This window comes from Oreochromis aureus, linkage group 11 (genome assembly GCF_013358895.1).
Source record: "Oreochromis aureus strain Israel breed Guangdong linkage group 11, ZZ_aureus, whole genome shotgun sequence".
Classification (NCBI taxonomy): Eukaryota; Metazoa; Chordata; class Actinopteri; order Cichliformes; family Cichlidae; genus Oreochromis; species Oreochromis aureus.
In genome coordinates this window covers 38367401-38390038 of record NC_052952.1, presented here as the reverse complement: position 1 = coordinate 38390038, position 22638 = coordinate 38367401, and the positions used below count along the sequence as shown (strand labels likewise).

At 45.3% G+C, this 22638-nt stretch overlaps 2 protein-coding genes across 2 annotated transcripts in view; one reads left to right on the top strand and one right to left on the bottom strand.

Annotated features, from left to right (window-relative positions):
- Window positions 1-223: 223 nt before the first annotated feature.
- On the bottom strand, window positions 224-9096 carry LOC116330548 (IgGFc-binding protein). The gene is made up of 5 exons (XM_031752894.2): window positions 8334-9096; window positions 7846-7907; window positions 7661-7737; window positions 2882-4036; window positions 224-1596 (listed from the first exon to the last, which is right to left on the bottom strand). The coding sequence occupies exons 3-5, from the start codon at window positions 7710-7712 to the stop codon at window positions 1178-1180; spliced, it is 1626 nt and encodes a 541-aa protein (XP_031608754.1). The 5' UTR covers window positions 7713-7737; window positions 7846-7907; window positions 8334-9096; the 3' UTR covers window positions 224-1177.
- Window positions 9097-19147: 10051 nt separating this feature from the next.
- The window catches only part of LOC116330545 (sodium bicarbonate cotransporter 3-like), a 34610-nt gene continuing 31119 nt past the window's right edge, over window positions 19148-22638 (top strand). Inside the window, exon 1 of the mRNA XM_031752890.2 lies at window positions 19148-19360. Coding sequence (XP_031608750.1) covers window positions 19319-19360 — 42 coding nt within the window. The 5' untranslated portion in view covers window positions 19148-19318. The remainder of the gene's footprint in view (window positions 19361-22638) is intronic.

Here is a 22638-nt window from a genome sequence, read left to right as displayed (position 1 = left end):
GTAAAAATAAGCATCATCTGCAAACTTAATTTCATAATATTTGTTGAAATTTGCTCATTAATGTAGATGTTGGATATTAAATCCATTTAACAGTAAAGCTGGTAAAGTCCTTAAATTCTTAGACTGACAATAAAGAATATTTAGAGTTTAAAAGTGTACAGATATTAATGTTTTTGGACGTTTTTGTACTGGGAACAAATAAAAGACACCAACAGCATCGGGTTTGTCACAGCAAAACAGATTTATTGATACGTCGTTGAGTCCATGATTGACTGGAATTATCATTTTTACAATAAAACTGGTGCATAGATGATTCTGACCAATCAGACTGCAGATTCAACAGTTCAACATACAAACTCTGCTGAGTCGACTTCAAACCGGTAAATATGAAGCATCAGGATGACGAGGTTACCTGTAAACTTTTCATTCAGCTCAGTTTACGAATCCTTAAACAATAAAATCACACTTGAATTTCCATCTTCAGTTTGTAATGAAGAACTATCCTATCAGCAGACAGCAGCAGGATGGGTCACCAGTCATTCAGCAAAGGGAAGCTAACATCTATAAGCAAACACCTTAAACAGTAAATATGAGTTATCATCACTCTCATTTCCACCTGCTGAAGCTTCTGCACAGCTGATTATGACCAAAGGCTGGTGCTGACAGATGAATGTTGTTTACATATTTTGTGACTGTCGACCAAATTCAGTTCTAAGTTTAAAACGCTGATGTCATCAAAGACACGAAGCTCAAACACTTTAAATATTGACAAATAAAAGTTCACACTCTCTCAGAGGAAACAGGAAACCAGTGATGCTGCACACTGGTTTCCAACCACTGTACCAGTACAATCATAACATTTCCCAGTCAGATCAGCAGACATATACAAAGGAACATCATCTGCAAAGTGAAACTTTCTTAAATGCTTAGTTACAGATTTGTTTTGTTTTTCAGGAAAAAGATGCTGCTGGTTTGTTGCTCAGGTGTCAGCATCACGGTGTGCTGTGAAGAAACCCTCAGACTAAACTAGAGTACATGCACCAAAATATCTTTGCATCACCTGTTTTTCTTCTACAGAGCCATAAAATATTAATGCGACTGGCAGCTACAGCATGGTTATATGTGAGTAGGATGAGAAACTAATGACAGTGCAGAGCTGCAGAGGAGCGTTCCGGTCCTATATGGGGAAGAGCTCCGGCTCCTTGTAGCAGATATAATGAACATCCTTGCAGCAATCGTCGTCGCTCCACTCAAAGTCCGTGCCATTTCCCAGACTCATGATGGCGCACTGGCCTTCCTCCACCCCACCGGGCTTACCGTCACCCCAGTTGGTGCTGTTGACGCTGTCCCCGTTCACCCAGTACCACTGCCCATTCAGCGAACTGCGCCGCATGCCGATCCACACCTCTTGTATAGCATTGCTATTTAAAGACCTGTTCTGGTTAAGTTTGCCATAGATCTGTTTCTGGAGGTCTGTGCTCGACAGGCAGAGCAGCTCCAGGTTGCTGTCAGCGCAGTTTTTAAAAGATTCACGCCAACCGTTGGGTTGTTCTTCCAAGTCCACAACCTCGGGAGTCACGACGCAGCCCCTGAAATCTGTTCGGGAAGAAGAAGAAGAACAGAAGACTAAACATTAAAGGCAGGTAGCAAACGTCTGAGGTGTAAAGTTGTTTAGGGTGCAGTTGTTCACACATTTATTTGCAGGAAGCAGCTAAGGAGTCAGCTTTTGCTTTTTTTCCTGCTAGACTCCTGTTTTGTCTCATCTGTGTTTCTGTCTTTAAATTTCTTCTAGTTTTTATTTCATATTTCAGTTGTTGTTGTTATTGCAGCTCCGTCACGCTCGCTGCGCTGTGTGTTAGACATTTCTGTGTTTCCATCATTCAGTCCTTCCCTATAATAACATTCTTCCCACTTATATACCCGGCACATCTCAAAGTTTAGCTTCACAAAGGCAAGCGTTTCTGTATTCTTTATTTATTCCTGTTTTAATTTTGATGATTATGGCTCACATGTGTGAGCTGCAGTGTGTTCAATCCACACAACCGTGAGGAAGACTCCTGTCCAGATGAAGATCACCAACAGGCTCCACGAGGTGGGTGGAGTCAGGCTGGCTGTACTCACAGTGCAGCATATTAATGCATGACGACTGCAGCTCTGCAGAACTTGGGAGACCTTCCTGTGGAGTGCACCGAGGCTGGTGTCAGGAGCCACCACAGAGAGACGTCTTCAGCGCTCCTAATATCAAAGCGCTCCTGAACCCGAGACGGCATCAGAGACATCTTACCTGGAATAAAGACCGAAAGACCTGGACTGTTGCTCCATGCTCCAACTTCTCTTTCCACATGAAATTAAAGGCTGCATCAGGCTCCTGGACTCTTGACAAGCAGATACAGAATCTAAGGTGTTTGAAGTGCAGCGCGAGTCTGCGGTGGGCGATGATTCGGGGCTATGTGGCTGCTGACGAGCTTTAAGGCCTTAGCACCCGCCCACAGCTCACCTGACCTGACACCCCACAGCAAATCTGTGGGAGAGGTCAAACATCTGACCCACAACTCCAAGCTGAAGGTCTGAAAGCAGCTGCGCTTCAGTAAGACCTCAGCAGGCACACGCTGAGCCCCTCCATGACTCGCCAAAGTGCTGAGCGCTCAGGTGAGCACGCGTCAGAGGCTGGACGAGAGTCCTGCGACTGATCTTAAGGAATGCATGTCTGATTTTAATGACATATGAGACACAATCATCACAATAAAAAGTCTTGATCTGCATTAATTACAGATATGTACCAGCCTTTTTAGATGCACGGGTACATATCTGAGTTTTATTGATGTATCCTGCACACTGTGGATATTATCACTAACTGTGGAAATCAGCAGCAATTCCTCACCTGGGCTTGAACTGATGACAGGTGCCTGGTTCCCAATCAAAGTGCTTCCATTGTTTCCCTGAAAGTAGACGGCCATTTTGGAGGAAGTGTGCCAGATGACAGTGGTACCCAAACTCAGAAGAACTTGTGTCGAGCTGTAACCAGTCCCCCCCAGTGTCTTCCAGTCTGCACTTGATATGCGGTCCTTTCCAACACGAACCCCATCGGTGACGTTACTGCTGACCACGATCACGGCGTAGTTATTGGAGATCACGGGGAATGCTGTGACCACAAAGCAGCAGGCAAAGTTTGCCGTTGGGATCAGAGGGAGGAGTAAGCCTGGCCGGTAGAGGATGGCTGTGCCGGCTACATCATACATCAGCGAGCTTGAGTCGTAGGGTTTGACGCTGGTGGAACCGTTCTGTGCCAAAAGTACCCTCGTCTCTCCCTCAGCATCCTTGGCCAATAATGGAGGAACTAAGTACTTCAGCGTCGCTCCTGGGGCTGGCGGCAGAATGGTGTAGAGCAGCCCGCAGCTGCAGTTGCCCAGGATGGCGCAGGGGTGGCCAAAGAGGACGGCCACTGGCTTTTCAGCCGTCACATTTTTAAACCCTGCGCCCTCCTCCAACCAGATCTGAGCGACCTGGCCTGACTGGAGGGAAACTTCTTGTGTCTTTAATCCTTCGACGGTCACGTTGTTTTGCTCCTGAACTCCGTTGACGATAATGATTCTGAACGGGCCTCGCTCCGTCACCGTCTGCACAACTAAGTCCTGAGGATTATTTGTGCCGGGAATTGTGGGTATTGGTGGGATGAGGTACTTTGTGCTGAGTTTGTCTGTAGGTATGACGACAGCAGTCTGCAGACTGTCTTGTTTAAGGCTGATGGCTTGAACGATGATATTTTTGTTGCTGTTAATGGTCAGAGTATTGTTGGAGATGTTTTGCTTCCCGAGTTCCAGCGTTGCATTCGCAGTGAAATTCCAAACATCTCCAGCGTCCAGGTCCCGATGCTTAGGATTGCCGTACTGTTGAAGTGTGACTGTTGTCCCGTCTTTCAAAGCAGTGATTTTGACCATGTTTGTGGGCGGGCTGGGGTAGTAGTTGGCGATGTTCTCCGGAAACACAACAGTAAAGTTTTGGCCAACATTGTCGTAGGGCACAGGGGCTGTGGACTCTGGGGAGAGAAAAAACAGTAGCTGTTTAATGAAGAAGAAACACTACGTAAGACAGGATGGTCTTCGTCCTTCCTGTTGCTTCAGTCTCAGTGTTTCTACCACATTTCCAGGAATTCTGGTGAAAATTATTCCAAGAGAAATAAAAAGAAAATTCTGGATGATTTAGCAGATATACTGGTGTGATGGGGACGTTCCAGGAGCGGGGCTCTGAAAATCAAAAACCCTGCCTGATTTAAATTTGGCTTGGTCTATCCCAGCATCCTCTGTCACACCAACCCTCTGCATAACCTCCTTCCTCCTGCCTGCAGCTCCATCCTTAAACACCATCTCAGCCTCTCTGGCTCTGAGCATCCCTCTGACTCATTTCTGATCCTGTCCTTCCCGCTCATGAACATTGAGCCCCGTGTCTTTGTGTCGGCGCCATCGTGCTACGACGTTTGTCTCCACACATCACAGCAGGTCTCACTGACTGAGAATAAACTGTGCGGCGGAGGATCGAGTGGGCAGCCAAATTTAAATGAGACGAGGTTCTGATCACACCTCCTGTAACAAACAGTGAAGCCGTCACAAATCACTGAAAATCAAAAACATGTAAAAACACAGATAAAGATTGCAGACTGTATATTAAAGATGGCCGTAGCCGGCCTCGCCTGGTTTGTGGAGGAAGTCTGACTTTGACACGTTTTGGTCATCACCATCGTGATGTGTTTTTTTAAACCAGAGCTGATTGTCATATTTAATAGCAGCTAAGCCTGATAACTGAATGTGATCTTCAGTCAGGTGATCATTTTTATAGCAACAAGCAGACTACAGTCAAAATGTACTGACCCATCACTCCCTCAGAGTAAGTGGAGCCCAGCTCATTGGCTGGTTTGAACAGCAGGTGGGTGGAGCTTCTCTTTATTTTCCTCTTTATTTTCATAAAGACCCAAGCAGTGTTGCCAACTCCTCAGTAAGGAAAATCACTATTGGCTGTCCTAAAAGTCGCTAGAAGTCACTAAATGACGTCATCGCCTAATTTGCAGAATTGGTTATACTAATGTAATTGTAACCTACGTTGTAGGAGAGAAAAATAACATCGTGGAAGAGACATAAAGTGAGTAAAAAACGTCCTAAATGGATTTAGAGTTTGTTTAGAACTACAAATTAAATTTCTTTTAGCAATTATTGTTTTTTTAATGTCATAATTCCAACCCTGCTCCTTTATCCGGGCTTGGACCGGCAAAAGTGACCCGAAATAGGCACTCTGGTGGAGTTACTTTGTGTGTGTTTATAAGTAGTTTTAAACCTTGTGATCCACAAAACAGCATAACAGTAAAAGAAGAACTGACTGCGTTACAGTCAGTGCGGGAGCAGCGGCTTCGCTCATGTGCAGTTTGGACGCATAGGTGTGAACATCTCCTGCCCTGATAGCAGCTGGGGGAGGACTATCCTCCGCCTGTGAGCGTTTTGGCACGGGTGAGGTGCCGATGGCAGCACCGCTGCTTGTTGAGAGTAAGAGCGATACGTCCTAATAACAGCAGACAAAGTCGCCAGATTAGTCGCTTTTTAGAAAAAAAGTCGCTAAGGCGGTCTGAAAACTCGCTAAATATAGCGACAAAGTCACTAAGTTGGCAACACTGGACCCAAGAGCAGAAAAGCTGAAGGCTAACAGAGATGACGTTACACACACTGACACCCTGATTATTGTCAGGAGTGTCATGTGTGGAGGCGAGGAAGAGATGACCCAAACGCTGGACTCAAGGTGCAGGATAATGGGGTGTATTGTAGGTAGGTTGGATGAACAGAACATGAACTGAAATGGCTGACTGGGTGGACGACTGACTGACTGAATGACTGACTGAATGAATGGCTGACTGATCTGAACATACATGCGGAGAGACGACATTAACATCAATGACACGACAGTGAACGAGTGGAAACAGAGGACTTAAATACACAGACTGATGAGGATGATAATGAGAGACCGGTGAGTACACAGCTGAACATAATCTGGCTAATAACACAAGAGACGAGCTGACACAGGAAAAGCAGGAAGTGAGAACATTGATGTGGCAACATAATGTAAACATAACCTAAACGTGACAAAACTGAAAACACTGGGTCACCGACCCAGGAACCCTGACAATTATAAGCCGTGTTAAATCTCGTTTAAGCCGAACACAGAAACACACTCAGCGGGTACATCCGATGCTTCAATCAGCTGAACAGGAATAAAAAAGCCACCCTCTGTTCTTATGAAGAGGGGAGCATCTCATGTCGTCATAGCAACGGATCTGCACGTCCCGCGACATCATTAATATGCGACACCTACAGCAAAGGCAGTGACCAGGTGGGAGGGGTGATAGTCTGCCCCGTTGTCCATCTTTATATACAGTCTGTAATGTTTCACATGTAGCATCTGTGACCCCAAACTGCAGGTGACCCAAAAGAAGCCCAGGTGTATGGGCTCAAAATGTGGTCATAAATATTTTGTACTTGTAAATCAGTTTCGTATGTGTAAAAAGATTTGTGTGTGGACTTAGCCAAAAAAAACCCTGCAAGTCACAAGTACGAATTTTGACCCTATTTTTCTTCCTTTCATCTGATTGGTCAATGTCATGTCAATCACAAATGTAACAATCCAATCAGAGGACAGATGGGTTTGGCTGTCGGAGGGGCGCTTTTTTTGAACTGCAGGTCCTTGAAGGGAATAAATGCCCTTTTACATGCCAGCCCAGCGTTTTCCTTCATCACCACGAAGGAAAACAGTCTGTGGTCGTCCGAGTTTGGTGATTTTTGTGTCACAGGTCTACGTGTTTAATACAGGGACTTCCACAGCCTTTTCAACAGCGCTGCGGACCGCGGGGGGGAAGCAGTGTTGTGGAAATGACACAGTCTTCACTAGTGGGGATAGTTACAAAGCTTTCTTCGTTATGAATTAGCATACATGTTTTTATTGAACATTTGAAGAACTAGCAAAAACCCCAGAAACTCTTGTAGAGGACATAAAGTCAGAGATAGAAACGACAAGGAGCAGGTGCATCTAGTACAGGTAGAGCTGCTGCAGAAACCCACAGAGCTCAGCAGCCAGCGCAACAAATTCTGGATCCTTTGCTTTTAGTTAGCAGTTAGCATTAGCAGCACATGCTGCGTCCGATGTGAAAGGACCTTTATGCTGCGCACTGTGACTCACAGCAATGGTCCCGGGTCAGCCCTGACTTTGTGTTAAACTAATCCTAAAGTAATAATGGTATTTCTAACCACTGACATACCACAACTTTATCCTTTCAACAGCTGCTGAAAGTTAGCGGACCTAGCTGCTATCGGATATTTATATAGAGATCCTCCAGCTTCAAACTGCATCACCCTTCAAGGACCTGCAGTTCAAAAAAGCGCCCCTCCGACAGCCAAACCCATCTGTTCTCTGATTGGATTGTTACATTTATGATTGACATGACATTGACCAATCAGATGAAAGGAAGAAAAATAGGGTCAAAATTCGTACTTGTAACTTGCAGGTGTTTTTTTTGGCTAAGTCCACACACAAATTATTTTTACACATACAAATTCTTTTTACAAGTACAAAATATTTATGACCACATTTTGAGCCCATACCCAGGTGTGGTGATTGTCGGGTTTACCTGAGCTCCTCCCTCCCAGCAGCAGGAGGAGGAGGAGCAGCAAAGGATACATGGTGGAGGAAAACACCAACGTCTCCCTGCGACGTACAAAGACACGTAAAGAAACAAAGGATTACATGAGATTAATGTCCTGGTGCTGCTTAACTTTGAGTACAAAATCATCTGAGTTATGAAGTCACATTTACCTCAGTGTATCATCAAATTATAAACGTGGCTTTGTGTGATTTTGATATGAAGCTTCAAGTTTCTGTCGACACAAAGAAAAAAATATCAGGAAACACTGAAAAGCTGCAAACAAACAAATCTGATGTTCGAGAAAGTCGCGTTCATATCAGATTGTTTTAGAGGTTTTCAAACTGGGAAACATGTTTAAAAAAATAAATCAGAAAATAGATCACATGCAATAAACTAAAATATTTTAAAGTACATAACATTTTTTTTTTAAATCAAAATACAAACGTATGAAAAATAAAACCAGGCCAAACTAATGACGTGAGTAAGAGAAATGTGAGACCTGCTGATTGTTATGAGAATAAATGTTCGATAGAATTTGAAGAAGCTGAACAAACATTTAGTGTGAAACAACAAACGGCTCTGTGATCGATCGAGATGCGAACTTTGGAAACAGATGAAAATCAGAATTTGTGCCTTTGAGGAGAAATCCGAGTCTTACCTGCGGGTCTGCGGTCAGCGGCTGACTGTGGGGAGTTTTCCACAGTCACCTTCTTTCCTGTCCTTCAGGTATGGAAACGATCATTTGTGAGTCAAACTCGCAGTGATTTGGGAGACATTTGCATGCCATGCACATCAGTGCAGGTGTGGTGGGGGCGACGGCCTCGGGACTGTTCGAGCTTCTGCAGCTAAAAGCACCAAATCTACGTCTACATCACATTATAACCGTTTAAATGTCTCATTTTGTACGTGATGTGGTCGTTTGGAGAGTGTCGGGGCGTGAAGCAGAAGCCAGCTGTTAAAGCCTGGATGATATTTTCTGTGCTCAGAAACATGACGTCTAACCACGAACTGACCTCGGCTTCCACAAACACTGCGAGTCATTCTGCTCAGGACAGTCGGCGTGCACATTAAACACGTGCTTTCCTCTGATCAGCTGATCAATAACAATAACAGTGCACAGCTCTTTCTTTTAGAAACTCTGCTTCTACACGTTTCCAGCTTCAGGATATCAGAGTGCAGGTCACCTCCTGTCAAACGTTCTTCCTCTCCACCTTCATCAGGCGCTTCTGTGGACTTGCTCTCCCTCCCGCGGGGGTAATCGAGTCAAACAGTAATTAATGGATGAAGTTATTTTAGGGAAACAAAGGTCTTTGGGGGGAACTGAGGACACATTTTAAAATCAGAGACTTTTTTCTGATGAAAATACAAAAATCCAGAAAACGTATTAGTCCTGTTATCTGTTCCCATAAATATGTCCACACGTCTGTGCCTTCCTTTCTTCTTTAACAGACACTCACCTCTCCCCAAATGAAACCTGGGGTCTGGGTTTCTCTGTGCGTGTTTTACGTGCAGCTCTTTTTTATCCAACACATGCTGTGCCTCCAGCACGTGCACATACTGTGTGTAACAGTGATGCAGGGTGTGGCTGTGAGCAGTGTTGTTGCTGCAGGTCGTGCAGGGTCTGTTTCCTGATCTCATCTGGAGTCAGTTTGAAAGTCAAATCATGCTGAGCTCACTCTGAGCCGTGTTTTACAGTCAGTGTCTATTTAAATGATTCCTGTAACCTGTTTAAAGGACAACACGTCCCGTCTGTGGTGTTTAAATGAATTTGACTGGAATTAAAACCAGAAAGAGTAAATTCAGAAAACAGAGAGCAGCTTTTTAAACATCATGTAAAAATACTTTCATCTGGATTTGTTATCACAATTTAATTTAAGTTAAAAAAAACAACATAATATTACATTATGGGATGTGTTTCTGGGCTCATCGGTACTTGTAGTTCTCAGTTTGTCCAAACGGGGTGCAGTTTCCCCTCATTAAGACTCAGCAATTAATGTCCTCATTACTGCCTGACTGGGTTTCTGTTTCTGTGGAACTAAATTAGAGGAAGTTACTCACACACACACACACACACACACACACACACACACACACACACACACACACACACACACTGTAATCCTCCTTGTTGCGCTGCCTGTTGTGTAACTGTGAGAGCTCTTATCTAACGACTGTCAGAGCTGCACTTTCCAGGAAAACAGCTGCAGCACTGAGGGCTTCGAGGTCATCGTTGTTAAGAAACCTCAGGTGTGTTCGAGCTGTGATTATACATCATGTGTGATTACACACTTTACCACACATCTGTATACATGCAGCACATATGTATATTTGTTCATAGTACAGCTGCATATCTGTCCGTCTGTACAGCAATATAAACATCTGTATCCTTAACTTATTTGCACATAATCTGTTCATAACTACACCCACCTGTTATCCCACCCATAATCTGCTCCTATTGCACTTACCCTCGTGCAAATTGTATTTCGTTACTCTGTATTCATACATGTGTAATGACAATAGAGGTGAATCCTCAGACAGTCAGAACTCAGACTAATAACTCTCATCATCTTCGCAGAGCTCACATTAGTGTCAGACGGACAAACTGCTCACACTGACACTCGTTAAGCTCTGCTGCACTTCTGATCCTCATTTATCCAAAGCATCTGACTGGACCGTGCCCACCACCCGGTGTCATAGTGCAGGACACTGTGTGTGCAGATACATGTGCATGTAAATATATACTGCAAAATACACTCAGTTATGTATTAATACAGCTGCTTCGTGTCTGTTTGCTTTGATGTAACTGTACTTGACGATTACTCAGTGTTTCCGAGTTACAGATTACTTTGTCACATGTCATCAGCTCATCTTTGTTTTCTGTTTCATTCAGTGTTTCAGTTTTTGTGTCACGTTGGTTTGTTTCTGCATCCAATACAAAAACAGAACAGTAGATATCCCATCTATCACAGCTTTCAGTCACTCACAGGTAAACCTGCCGTGTGTGCTCTGCAGGTGTGCACACCTGGAACATCTGTCCGTAACGTCAGACGCACAGATCAGGTAGAAGCAAAGCTGCAGCCACGACGTGAAAAACCTGAAGACCTGAGAGTGAAACACGATCTTAATAACTGCTGCTTTTGTGCAGCTGCTGTAGAGTCAAATGTGTGATTCATATCAGAGACACCATGTGACCTCTGCGGTGACAGCTGGAAGTGATGTCATGGCCTCAGTTATTGTCTCACTGTGGCAGCATGTTATGGTTTATATGTTTACAGTCAGAGACAGTTTTTACAACCTTTTACATGTTGTTGTTCTCACAGACCTGCAAATATCAGCCTTAAATCCTCTATGTGTGTGTGTGTGTGTGTGTGTGTGTGTGTGTGTGTGTGTGTTCCTGTCTAGCTATCTTTGTGAGGACCGAAATCTGCATTCTATTATACTTGTGAGAACCAACAGTCACTTGTGAGGACACACTCACTGTTCCTCACATATTCGAAGGCATTTTTGAGGCTCAAAATGTGGTTTTAGTGTCAGGGTTACAATTGGGTTATGGTTAGGGTGAGGGTCAGAGAAACCACTATGTCAATGAGGGTCCCACTAAGATAGTTGAACGGGGTTGTGTGTGTGTGTGTGTGTCTTTGTGTGTGTCCTCTAATCTGTAATCTGCCTCCAGATTACAGTTTGCAGGAAGTCTTAAATAATGACATCATTGTGTGGCTGTGGCCCCGCCCCCTGCATGATATCACTCAGAGCTGGATCGTCTGTGAGAGCAGCAGCATGGCCACCTTCGTCTCGGTGAGTAATTCACATTTTATTCATTTTCGATCTGTTTTGTGTATTTTGTGTCTTTTCGGGATCATCGAGAGCTTTTTTCTCTTTGATCCTGTCACTTTTTAATCAGGATGTTTTCTTATCTCACTGATTTTCAGCAAATAAAAAACCAAAGAAAAGACTTTATGAATAATTTTAAAATAAAACAGGTTGACGGGTTTATAAGCAGCACTTCAGCTGTTCCTGTTATTTTGTCCACGCCAGTGCACGCTGCTGCAATATGGATGTTTGTGTTTCACATGCTTTTATATTTTTCCATATTTACATGAGAGTGTATTCGATTTAAATAATTGTGAGGGTGTGTTTTTCATGTGTGATAGATTTTTAAAAACACGTTCTGAGAACAGTTTGTTTTTATTTTTAGTAACATTTCTGGGACTAAAAGCTGTAAAAATGAAAATAAATTTAAGCTCTGGAAGTTTTATTTTGGCATTTTTTTAAATGTTAATATTTGTTTAAAGTTTGGGCTTTTTAGAAAAAGAGGAGCTGTTTTTAAAGATGGGACTAGTTTAAAGAGTTTAATTGTTTGATCTCAATTAAACTCACCAACATGGAATAGTTTTAAAAAAGTAATCCAGGTAAAAACAACAAATGATTCTGATTTTAAAGTCGCTGTAAATCATCTGGACTCAGCAGCAGCTTCCTGGCTGTAAGCATCAGGATTCCTCAGGATAACGTGACGATGCTCCACCTTTAAATGGGTCTGACAGATGATGCTGTGAGTTTGCAGCCTGTATCTGGTGGCTCTGTGTGCTGCTGCTGTTAAACAAGGTCTAATTAAAGCAGAAGTAGGTCTGTGGTGGCGGCGGCGGCCCCTGAGAGCCACCCTGCAGACGGAGCGCTCGATTTAGACCCAGCGTCCTCTGAGATCAGCTGATCCAGTCCGTCCTTGACAAACATGTAAATTAAACTTCAATCCTTAAAACGAAGCGAGCTGTCCTGCTGCTCAGGTCGTGTGACGGGGACTATTTTCAGCAGCGGAATAATTTACGTTTGGTACACGCTGCGTGACCAGTTAACCCTTTGAGGGATGTCCTCCTCTCGTTTCTGTGTGTTCCAGCTGGTAACGTGTCAGCACTGCCCCGTCACCTCCACCCGCCGCGGCCTCATCTACAGAGACTCTTTCTCCGCTCTGTCCAGGAACCTGAGGGCCCCCGGGGGCCCCCGTCACCCCCCGGGCCCCCGGCCGCAGGACTTCAGCCTCTACAGCCGACGCCACTGCAGGCTCACCAGGTACGGCGCGCATCGACAAACACACAAACCAATAAAAAAAGACCACCTGATCTAATCGCAGCTTCTGTCTGACCCCACAGACCTGAGCTCCCAGAATCCACTGCTCTGGCTCGCTCCAAGCAGTCTCGCAGCATGAAGCACCTGGTCCTGGCTCACCTGAGGAGGATGCTGACTCTGAGCCCCGCACAGCAGCAGAGAGGCCTCCGCCTGCCAGGCTGACCTCTGACCCGGGACGCAGGAGGTGGTCCGGAGTTGCAGTGAGAGCTGCTGGACACCAGAGGGCGACAGAGGTTCAGACTGGGTCTGAGGTGGAGGAGAACTGGTGTGGTTACCTTTCCCTTTTCCCTCACCGCCACCCATCACCTGTGGGAGGAGGCCGGACTTACCGAACGTCCTCGTCCTCTGCAGGGATGAAGAGCGCAGCAGCTGTCCACAAAGTTCTGACCAGAAGCTCCTCAGTGTGGTGGGTCTGAGCCCCACAGCACTGTGGGTAATGACTCCAGCTGCTGAAGACACTAAATATAAAAACACAATTTTATCTGCTGGAAATGAACAAAATGTTTATTATTTCTTATTATTTCTAAATCTTTTCTTTGTGTTTAAGAGGTTCAGTCGTCCCTGTGATCCTCAGATCTGTGAGTGTGTTTGTCAAACTTTTTTATTAAACAGACTTTAGACAATAATGTTTCCTCATGTTCAGCTTAAGTAAATGAGATTGATTCCTGGAATTACTTTAGCTACTGTAATCAGTGTTAGATGATTAATAATGTGTAGCCACAGATCAGAGCAGCTGACTGTCTCGTGTCCTGAAGCAGGAGAATGAACCCACAGCAGCCAAACAGCTGATTCTGTTCAAGCGTCAAAGCTTTATGGTGAGTCTGACACTGAACTTCCGAAATAAACCCACTTCCTGTTTCTCTGCGTCTTTACTGATTGTTTGCTGGTTAATGTGAAAAAGTCAGGATGCTGTAACTCAAAGCAAACGCGTGTCATAAAGTCATATTTGATTCAAATGAAAAAACATTTAAACTGAGCAGAGGAATCGTTATATGAGCTCGTGTTGAGTCTGATGTCAGCGTCACGTCTGTAGAGCAGGATCGGTCCGTGCTCTGACATCGTCTGTGAAGGTCTGAGGGAGGATTCCAGCTGCTCGGCAGGCCCGGCTCTGCTTCGTCCTGTTGTTGCTGTCATGATGCTCCAGATGTTCTCAGCTGGTCAAAGGTCTGGACTGCAGTCTGCAGTTTAGCACGGCCCTGCTCAAACATGGCCGTCTCTGAGAAACACATCTGGATGGAGCAGATGTTGCTCTCAAACCTGTTTATACCTTTCAGCCTTTCCAGATGTGCCGGCTTCCAGCTCCAGTTCCATAGGCACTGGTTTTTAGTCCCACTGACATTTTCAGCCTTTGGTTTCCAACATTTTAGAGACGGTCGAATTCAAAATGAGGATTTGTTTTCTAGAGTGGATAACGTGGATTTATGAGACCTGCAGATCACTGCATTCTGTGTTTATTTAAGTTTCATACGGCATCCTGACTTTTCCAGAATTGGGATTGTGCACCCACTGGACACTTTATTAGGTACAACTCGCCTCTGTCAGTGCGCCCCAGGGTGGCTGTGGCTACAATGTAGCTTGCCATCACCAGTGTGTGAATGTGTGTGTGAATGGGTGGATGACTGAATGTGTAAAGCGCTTTGGGGTCCTTAGGGACTAAGGAAAAGCGCTATACAAACACAGGCCATCTACCATTTAACTTGCTAGTATCTGCATCCATGACGAGACGCTCTCCTTCCACCAGAACATGCTCTGCTGAGATCTGTGGCTGTGGAAGTCGTGTCATGTTTAGCCTCCTAGCCTCTTAAGCCCCAACGCCCCCTGATACGGGGGCAAAAGGCAGGAGATCAGGTAGGCTTGGGGCTTAAGAGGCTAGGACCTGGCGTCCACATATGTGGACATCCCATTTTGGGTTGTCTAGACCAAAATACTAAATTTTGCTCTACAAGGGCCTGATTTCCACTGACGAGGACGTTATACTGCCACTGTCCTATCGAAATTTAAAACGAATGTCCTCATATGTAGATCTCATTTTTCTCAGAAACAAAAATCAGGTAATTCTTTGTTTTTACATTCATCAGGTCCCAATCAGCCCAAATAGCAAAGAGAAACTAAAAATGATGCCATGAAAGAGTTCAGGTCTTAGGAGGTTAAGAAACCAGTTTGAGATGATCTGAGCTTTGTGACACGGAGCATCATCCTGCTGGAAGCGGGATGCTACACTGTGGTCGGGATGGACATGGTGAGCAACACTCAGGTAGGCTGTGGAGATTAAACGCAGCGTCACAGCTGCAGCTCGTTGATGCAGGTAAACTTCAGGAAATCAGACTCATCAGATCAGGAAACATTTTCCATCTTCTGTTGAATGTTTGGAATCAACCCTTGATTTAAACGCCCACTGGAGTCCACGCTTTAACCAAAATAAGGTTTAATAAAAATATTAAACATATCAGCAAACACTACCCCCCACACCCACCCACCCACATCACCAACCTGAGCCACGGTCTGAGGAACCCTCATCACTCAGGACACTCACACACTGACTCTCTGACCAAGTCCTTTTGCACTTCCTCTGAACACTTTGTTCTCTGATGTTTGCCTTTCTATAGTTTTTGTATGTATGCCTCCTGTTTGTTATTCCTTTATTATATTTCTGTTTTGAATAAACAAGGAGAGGCTGCCACAGTGTCAGTCAGTGGATGCTAAACTCGGATTAATGTTAATCACTATCCTTCATTATGTGCACTGATGAACATTGCTCATGCTGCTTCATCCTCCTTTATGAAAATAATTGCAAACACGTCTGAGGCAGTTTAAGGTGGAACTGTTCCAGCTCTCCTTTGGCTTTACGTCCACGATTCGGAGCGTGTGTGTCGCTGTGACGTCTTAACAGAGATGCCGAGGACTGAACAATAAAGAGGAAAGAGTTATGTAACTCCCAGAAGGTCAAAGGTCATTTGAAATATTAATTAGAAAGTTGTGCAGGCTCGGGTCTCCTGCTGACAGCTCACCGTTTAATCTGCTCTGCTAATGAAAACCAGAACGAGCGGCGCTGCTTTAAACTGCAGAGCGGCAGGAAATGACCCGAGCCCGCTCCAACAGCATGTAACCATTACTCTGAATAACTACATCACACGTTCAAATATTGTAACAATGAATGTTAAATAAACTATTTTAGGCAGGGTGGTATGTCACAGTTACAGTAATGACTTTAACCTGTTTGTGTCACGGTTCTGGGTCATTTTGACCCAGTATTTTGAGTTCTCATGTTTTGGTTTGATTTTGCATTATGTGTTGTATTCTGATCCTCTTGTTGTGCTTTGTTGATTATTATCATATTCTATGTTTCAGCTTATTCTGGTTTAGGGTTTAGTTCTTAGGTTTTGTTCTTGTGGCCTCGTGTTTACTGTAGGTTTAGTTTGGTGTCAAGTCTGCGTCCTTGTGAATTGTTTCTTGTTTCCTGTTTTATTGTGAAGGTCTGTGTCTCATGTGAGTGTTTTCAGTTTTGCTTCCCCTGTGTCGTCTTGTCAATTACCTCCAGCTGTGTTCCCCACCTGTGTGTAATCTCCCTGTGTTCTTCTGTGTGTATTTAACTTGTGTCTGCTCATGTAGTAGTCGCTGTTCCGTCTGTGAATCTACTGAGTTTCATCCGTCTGTACCTTCATGTGCCTCCACTCACCCTTGTTCGTGTTCATGTTTAGTAGTTTAGTTTTTCTCAGTTCAGATTATCTTTAGTTCTGTTTGCCATTTTCACCTTGTGTTTTATTTTTACAATAAATCTCCTTCACACCTCCACGAGTGCCTGCACTTGGATCCTCCTTTATTTTCTCCACACGGCTCATCCCATTCGCCGTGACAGTTTGCTCTTTTCTCTCTGGGACGCACTTCCATTTCCTGTGTTGGAGACATCAAAACAACAAGATGTGTCCTCAGGAAACTTTCAATTCAATTCAATTTTATTTCTATAGCGCCAAATCACAACAAAAGTCGCCTCAAGGCGCTTTATATTGTACAGTAGATCGTACTATAATAGATACAGAGAAAAACCCAACAATCATATGACCCCCTATGAGCAAGCACTTTGGTGACAGTGGGAAGGAAAAACTCCCTTTTAACAGGAAGAAACCTCCGGCAGAACCAGGCTCAGGGAGGGGCGGGGCCATCTGCTGCGACCGGTTGGGGTGAGAGAAGGAAGACAGGAAGCAAGACAACTTTGTCATGGAAATGTCAAAATATTCTTAAAGTAGCACAGAGGTGTTCCTCAGGGTTCAGTTCTCAGTCCTCTGTTGTTTTTGTGAAGGAAAACCTTGAAAAAGCGTGCGATGGTTGCCAGGAGCTGTTTTGTGGCTTTGTGGGAACAACAATGACTTTTCTGTAATGAAGTAATCTGTCAGGATTACAGAGGCCGACCGCTCCAGCGGGAGGGAAACGCTGCACAAACACTGATCTGCTAATCACAGATAAGCCGTGAGAAGGCCGGTTTGCTGCGAAACTGTGTCAGGGCCGAATCGTCCAGCGTGATTTAATCTCACGTTAACAATTATTCTTTGTTTTCCATCCACAGCTGAACTTCGTTAGGATCTCTCAGAGTTCCCACAGGAGGAGGAAGACTGCTGCCTTCATGAGCAGTCCTCTGAGTGGGAAAAGTGCCCATTTTTACAGACGCATACGTGAACGGGGGTTTACAAGTGTACATACCCTCAGGTCTTCATACGGTGCACTGGCCTTTTGGTTTTTGTGACAGCTGTGGATGGCTTTGTATTTTCTCAGATGGTAGAGCCTCGCTTTCGTCCCAAGATCGCCTTAAAGGGGCTCATTGATACTGAGGTCAGCAGACTGTGAGACTGGAGGACCTCCACTAAAGGCTCCACTTGGCCTCTGACAGCCCATCAGTGTTTTCTGATCATGGGCTACATTCAGCTTCCATCAGGCCTGCCTCTGATCTGCCTTCACACTTCGCAGTAGGGAAGGAGCGTTTTTCTTCATCGGCCTCGTTCACTCTTCTCTGAACGTGGCGTTTCTGGTTGTGACCATAAAGTTCAGCTCTGGTCTCACTGACCAGGCGCTGTTTGACTTTTGGCTTTTCCTCTGGTCTCTGATGGCACTCACCACCCCGGCAAACTCACTTCATTTTAACTCAGTCAAGCATTTTTGGCACTTGAAGCAAACCACAGCTGGGCGTGAAAACAAAGATGGAGTGCACGGTGCTGCGATGGCGTGGCTTCACCCTGATCTCGGTCTGAATCTCCTTCTGTGTGAGTTTATTAGGTTAACGGGTGATTCTAAACGAGCTGCAGGTCTGAATCCATCAGGTGATGAAGAAAAATGTGGCGGGCCTGTAAAGCTTTGAATTTTGTTTCTGATTCTGTGATAGATACAAGCAGGAAATCACCAGTTTGTTTGCACGTTCTCTGCATGCAAAGATTTCAGTTATTTGGGATTTCAGTTCTCACTACAAAAAACCTCATATTATTGAGTTTGACTTGTTTGTCCTTCTTATTCCAAAGTAGATGTTTTTTTTTCTTGTTATTGAAAATATGAAGTGACAGACTCTGAGAGCAGCCAGAGGCTCTTTATGCAAACACAGACCTGACACACAAAAACAGCCTTTGAATGAGACAAAGCTGGATGGTGACTTTTTTATGGGAGTTCTTTGGAGCTTCCTGATTTCCTCTGAAAACATCTTTAAACGCCTCTTTCAAAATCAGCTTCAGAATCTGCTTTAAATAACATGCATGAATACATGCGCAGCAGTGACCCAGCATGCACAGCATTTATACATGTTAATATTGGTTTAATCAGAGTCAGGAAGAAGAAATATTCTGACCTTTCCGTCAGACAAAGGTTGAATGAACACAGCTCAAAAACATGTAAAACTCCGCTAACGTGTAATAAAGTATAAGAAGTTGTTAATATTGATCAGCAGAAGGCTGCTGTGCTCTGTATGACGACACTGAACTGTTATTACATGTCAGCTTTTATGTGTTTATTATTTATAACTCTGTTATACTGTAATTGATAACGTGTTTTATATTTCATAGTTTTTATCATTTCCACGTGCACAGCGGCAGGTCGGAGGTACAGCGGGTGCACAGAGCAGGCTTTCCCTATGAAACTTTCCGATTACCGGTTTAAATGAAGGTCAAACTGAGCGGACTCATCCGCTATCATCGCTGCTTGTTTTTACCGGATTCGTCGGAAAGTGTTCGGTAAAAACCAACAAACTGAAGGGAAGGCTCACGCTTTGTTACCGGCACGACTCCGCCCACTGCGCGCTCCCGCTCGCCGATTGGTGGTAGTAAAACCACCGCCGCCACGTCATTGGAAAGCGGAACTGCCAATCAAAAACGGGCGGGGCTTACAGCTGGAGTTAATATATTCCAAACAGGCGTAAAGTAGTGGCGGCGGAGAAGTGTTAAGAATAAAGAAGAAGGAGGCGGAGGAGGACCGGGACCCGGCGGCTACACTCTAAACTCGGATGATCCAACAGCTCGCGGGGGAGAGGAAGAGGAGCCTGCGCTGGAAATGGAGGAAGAGCACGAACAGATGAGACCGCTCCTCACATCTGTAAGTTCCCCCCGAAGTGTACCTGTTAGCCGGCGGCTAGCGCCTTCTCCACGGGCTCGGACGGGTCGCAGCCCGCGGAGGAGTTCTGGACCCAACATGGTGTCCGCTGTCAGGGAAGTCTCCGGGCCGCCTCACCGGTCCCCCGGTCCCCGGGGAGGCCGCTCGCCCGGCCGCAGACAAAAGGCTGGCAGCCGACCGCTTTTGTTTTTTAGGGACCACGCTGCTGCCAGGAAGTGAAGTAATGATGCGCGCTGGGCGAAACTGCATTCAAAAATGGGCTAATTATCCGTGAACGGGCTCCAGGCAGGTCTGTGAAGCCGCTATAGTAACACAGTAAGGTGAATTTATCTGTGACGAAGTGAGTTTAAAGTCGGCGTGCATCACATCCACACACGGGCTTTACTTTCTTTAAACTCCCCCTTCTTCTTCCGGCTTGCCGGTCTCTCTTCTCACCATCTCCAAACCCGAAATGTGCAGTTTTTACTCCTTTAAACAAGATTAAAATGTCCTTCTCGATAATCAAACTTCTCCTTTCATGGCGACTGGAGAGTGCATTTAGTGGAGAGGGGCACGTGTCTTCAGTGCGTGCGTGCACTGTGTATGATTCCCGCCGATCGCACGGGGTAAAATTAGCCGTTTTTCCTATAGACTTTGGCATGGGCTGCCCACCACATCAGTTATATGTGGATAAAATATGTTTATATTTAAGTATGAAGCTGTCAGGACCTGTCGGTTCATTCATACCGCGTGAGGCCCGGGCAGGTCAGGCTTTCCTCCCTCCTGTGGTACAGTCAGCAGACCACGTGGAGATGAGTGTGTGTGGCGTGATTCACGTTTAGTTTGCAGGACACTGTAGTGATGCTGCGCTGTGACTGGTCTCTGTGGAGTGGACTTCATAGTGAGGCTGGACTTTCTTGACTTGGAGCATCCTGCTCAGGAGGGCTGGATGCTGCCCTGCTGTTACCATGGAGACCAGACCCGAAGCAGGGTCTGTTTAACTGAAAACTTCACCAGTGAAGCCTGCTGTCTGTCTGCGTCTGCGTCTAAAAGATGTTCCAAATGGCATCAAACACTCGAGCGTCACATCTACTTTCCCTCCTCGGACCTTCGTGAACGTGCTTCAAGTTAAAGCTCCACGTGTCCGTTCAGATTCTGATTCTTGATGAGCAGAAATCAGAGTAAGGTTCAGGTGAAATGTATTCAGACTGCTGAAGCCGTGCTGTTATTTCAGGTGTTTAAAGTTTTCTGACAGCTTGGCTCTTCGGGCTCGTCTCATGTTGAATGAGTGCCTGGTGTGTGATCGGACTGCAGGTGCAACAATGGAGGGTCAGGTTTCTTTTATTCTGTTATGAATCCCTGCAACAACATTGCTGTGTAATATTTAATGCATGAGATGCATTAAAAACAATCACTGCAGGACAAATGGAGTTTGTGGTGACTCGTTGTTTGCAGACATGCTGGAGAACACTTTGATGATTCACAGTTCAGTTTTTATGTCCTGTTCAGCTGGATAGAAATATCTGGGATAGATGGATTCTCAGAGCTCTGTAGTGTATTAAACAGAGTTGGGTTTCATAAAGTCTGCGAGGTATGTTTGGGATTATCCTACAGAGTCTAACCCTCACAGCACAGACCCATTTAAACCAGTGCGTACAGTCCTGTAAGCAAACATTCACACTTTTATTTAATTTGTTATTGTGCATTTAACTATATTTTTCCTGCCATGTGAGCAGATTGTGCTGCAACTAAAACACTTTCTGTGTAAAGGACGCTGACCATGAATTTTCTCTAAAATCCAAAGGTAACCGGTGACAGGGTAACAGTACGATAAACCTGTTCTGTGCGACGAGGCCCATCTGACCAATCAGGGCTGTCGGGGTCAGCATCAGCAGGACGTTGGATTCATTCCAGTACGTACGCTGCTCTGTCAGCTGTTGGAAACATGCAGCACATCTAACAGAAAGACTTCAGCTCGTCAGACGACGGGTCACATTTCGGTCTGTAGTGTTAATCCCATGTATGCGAGGCCTTCGTCGGCCCGTGAGACACAGATCAGTGCACGTTCCTGCTCTGTGAGAGGATCCAGCTGCTGCTGCTGCATTAGGTTGTGTTTTTCCCGTCTGCGCCGCAGTTTCTCTTAAACCTTCGGGCTCACCTGCCTGTGACTCAGATCGGCTTTCGCGTCTCAGGTGATGAAAGCGGCGTGACGTCAGGTTACTCTAGCCCGGTGCTTCTTGGGCCGACAGTTTCCCCGTTTCTTTTTTGTTTTAATGTTTTACAGCCAAGTGTCCACCGACCAGAACACTTTGATCCACTTGTGGTCATCGTGTTGCCGCTCTGAGGCGACGCTGTCGTCTGTGAGTGCTTCACATGTGTACCTTATGCAGCAGTGGGACACCCTGTGCTGTGTTATAATGGGTCTCTGTGGGAGCTCTGATAGGCCCGCGGTGCACACAGAGGATTTGTGTCAAACGCACAAGTCGTGTTGCCACAAGAGTTTCTCCTAAAACTGAAACTGTGACTGTGAAAGATACCAAAGCTGCTTTTCAGTCATCAGAGGTCGTGGTGTAATCTTGGTCACGTCTCTATCCTAAAGCAGAGCAGAAATGTAGGATTTCTATAAACATAATGAAATGATCCGCTTTCCTGATGGAGCTGCACGTTTTGAAGTTTTGTCGAGGTTCTTACAAAACTGCACGTTTGCACCAAAACTGTGAAGAAGCTCAGCGTGGAGTAGCGTGTGCTCCAGTCTTTGCTTCAGGTAATTAATGAACGAGCACCTTTCTCCACTCCACTCCGCCCTGTCTCATGTCTGTTTTTTCGAGGGCTGGATGTTCACATCAAACACGGCCAAACTCCCAATAAGAGCTCCGATTTTTTGGCTCCTCGATCCGTGTGACGAATAAAGAGGCGATTCATCTGTAACTGTGAATCATACAAAGCTGCATAAAAGAAACAGGGGCTTAAAAATAAAGAGGTCCAGTGTAAGAAGCCCTAACCTGCAGACCAGGAGTCAAACTGAGCTGCTGGTTTAAACATGAAATGCTGCGTCACGGTTCATAAATCCTCTCCTGGTGAACCTGCAGATTTGCACCCTCGACCTCCGGTGTTTGTGCGCGTCTTTGTCTCAGTAGATGTGATTCGTGTTTAATGTGCCGCTGACTTCCTGTCTGTGGAGGCTCCAGGGAAGCCGAGGTGAAACTTCATTGAAATGGCCTCGGCTGTGAACAATGCGAAGGCCGTGTGGCGGCCGCGGCGCTCTGACGGAGCAGGTTATT

Bases quoted from the DNA above. Each gene is read 5' to 3' on its own strand.
- LOC116330548 (XM_031752894.2), bottom strand. From the start codon at position 7,712: ATGTATCCTTTGCTGCTCCTCCTCCTCCTGCTGCTGGGAGGGAGGAGC. The intron at 4,037-7,660 runs GTAAACCCGACA...TTCTCTCCCCAG, and splicing joins GCTGGGAGGGAGGAGCTCAG to AGTCCACAGCCCCTGTGCCC. The intron at 1,597-2,881 runs GTGAGGAATTGC...CTTCCCGAACAG, and splicing joins TGTCATCAGTTCAAGCCCAG to ATTTCAGGGGCTGCGTCGTG.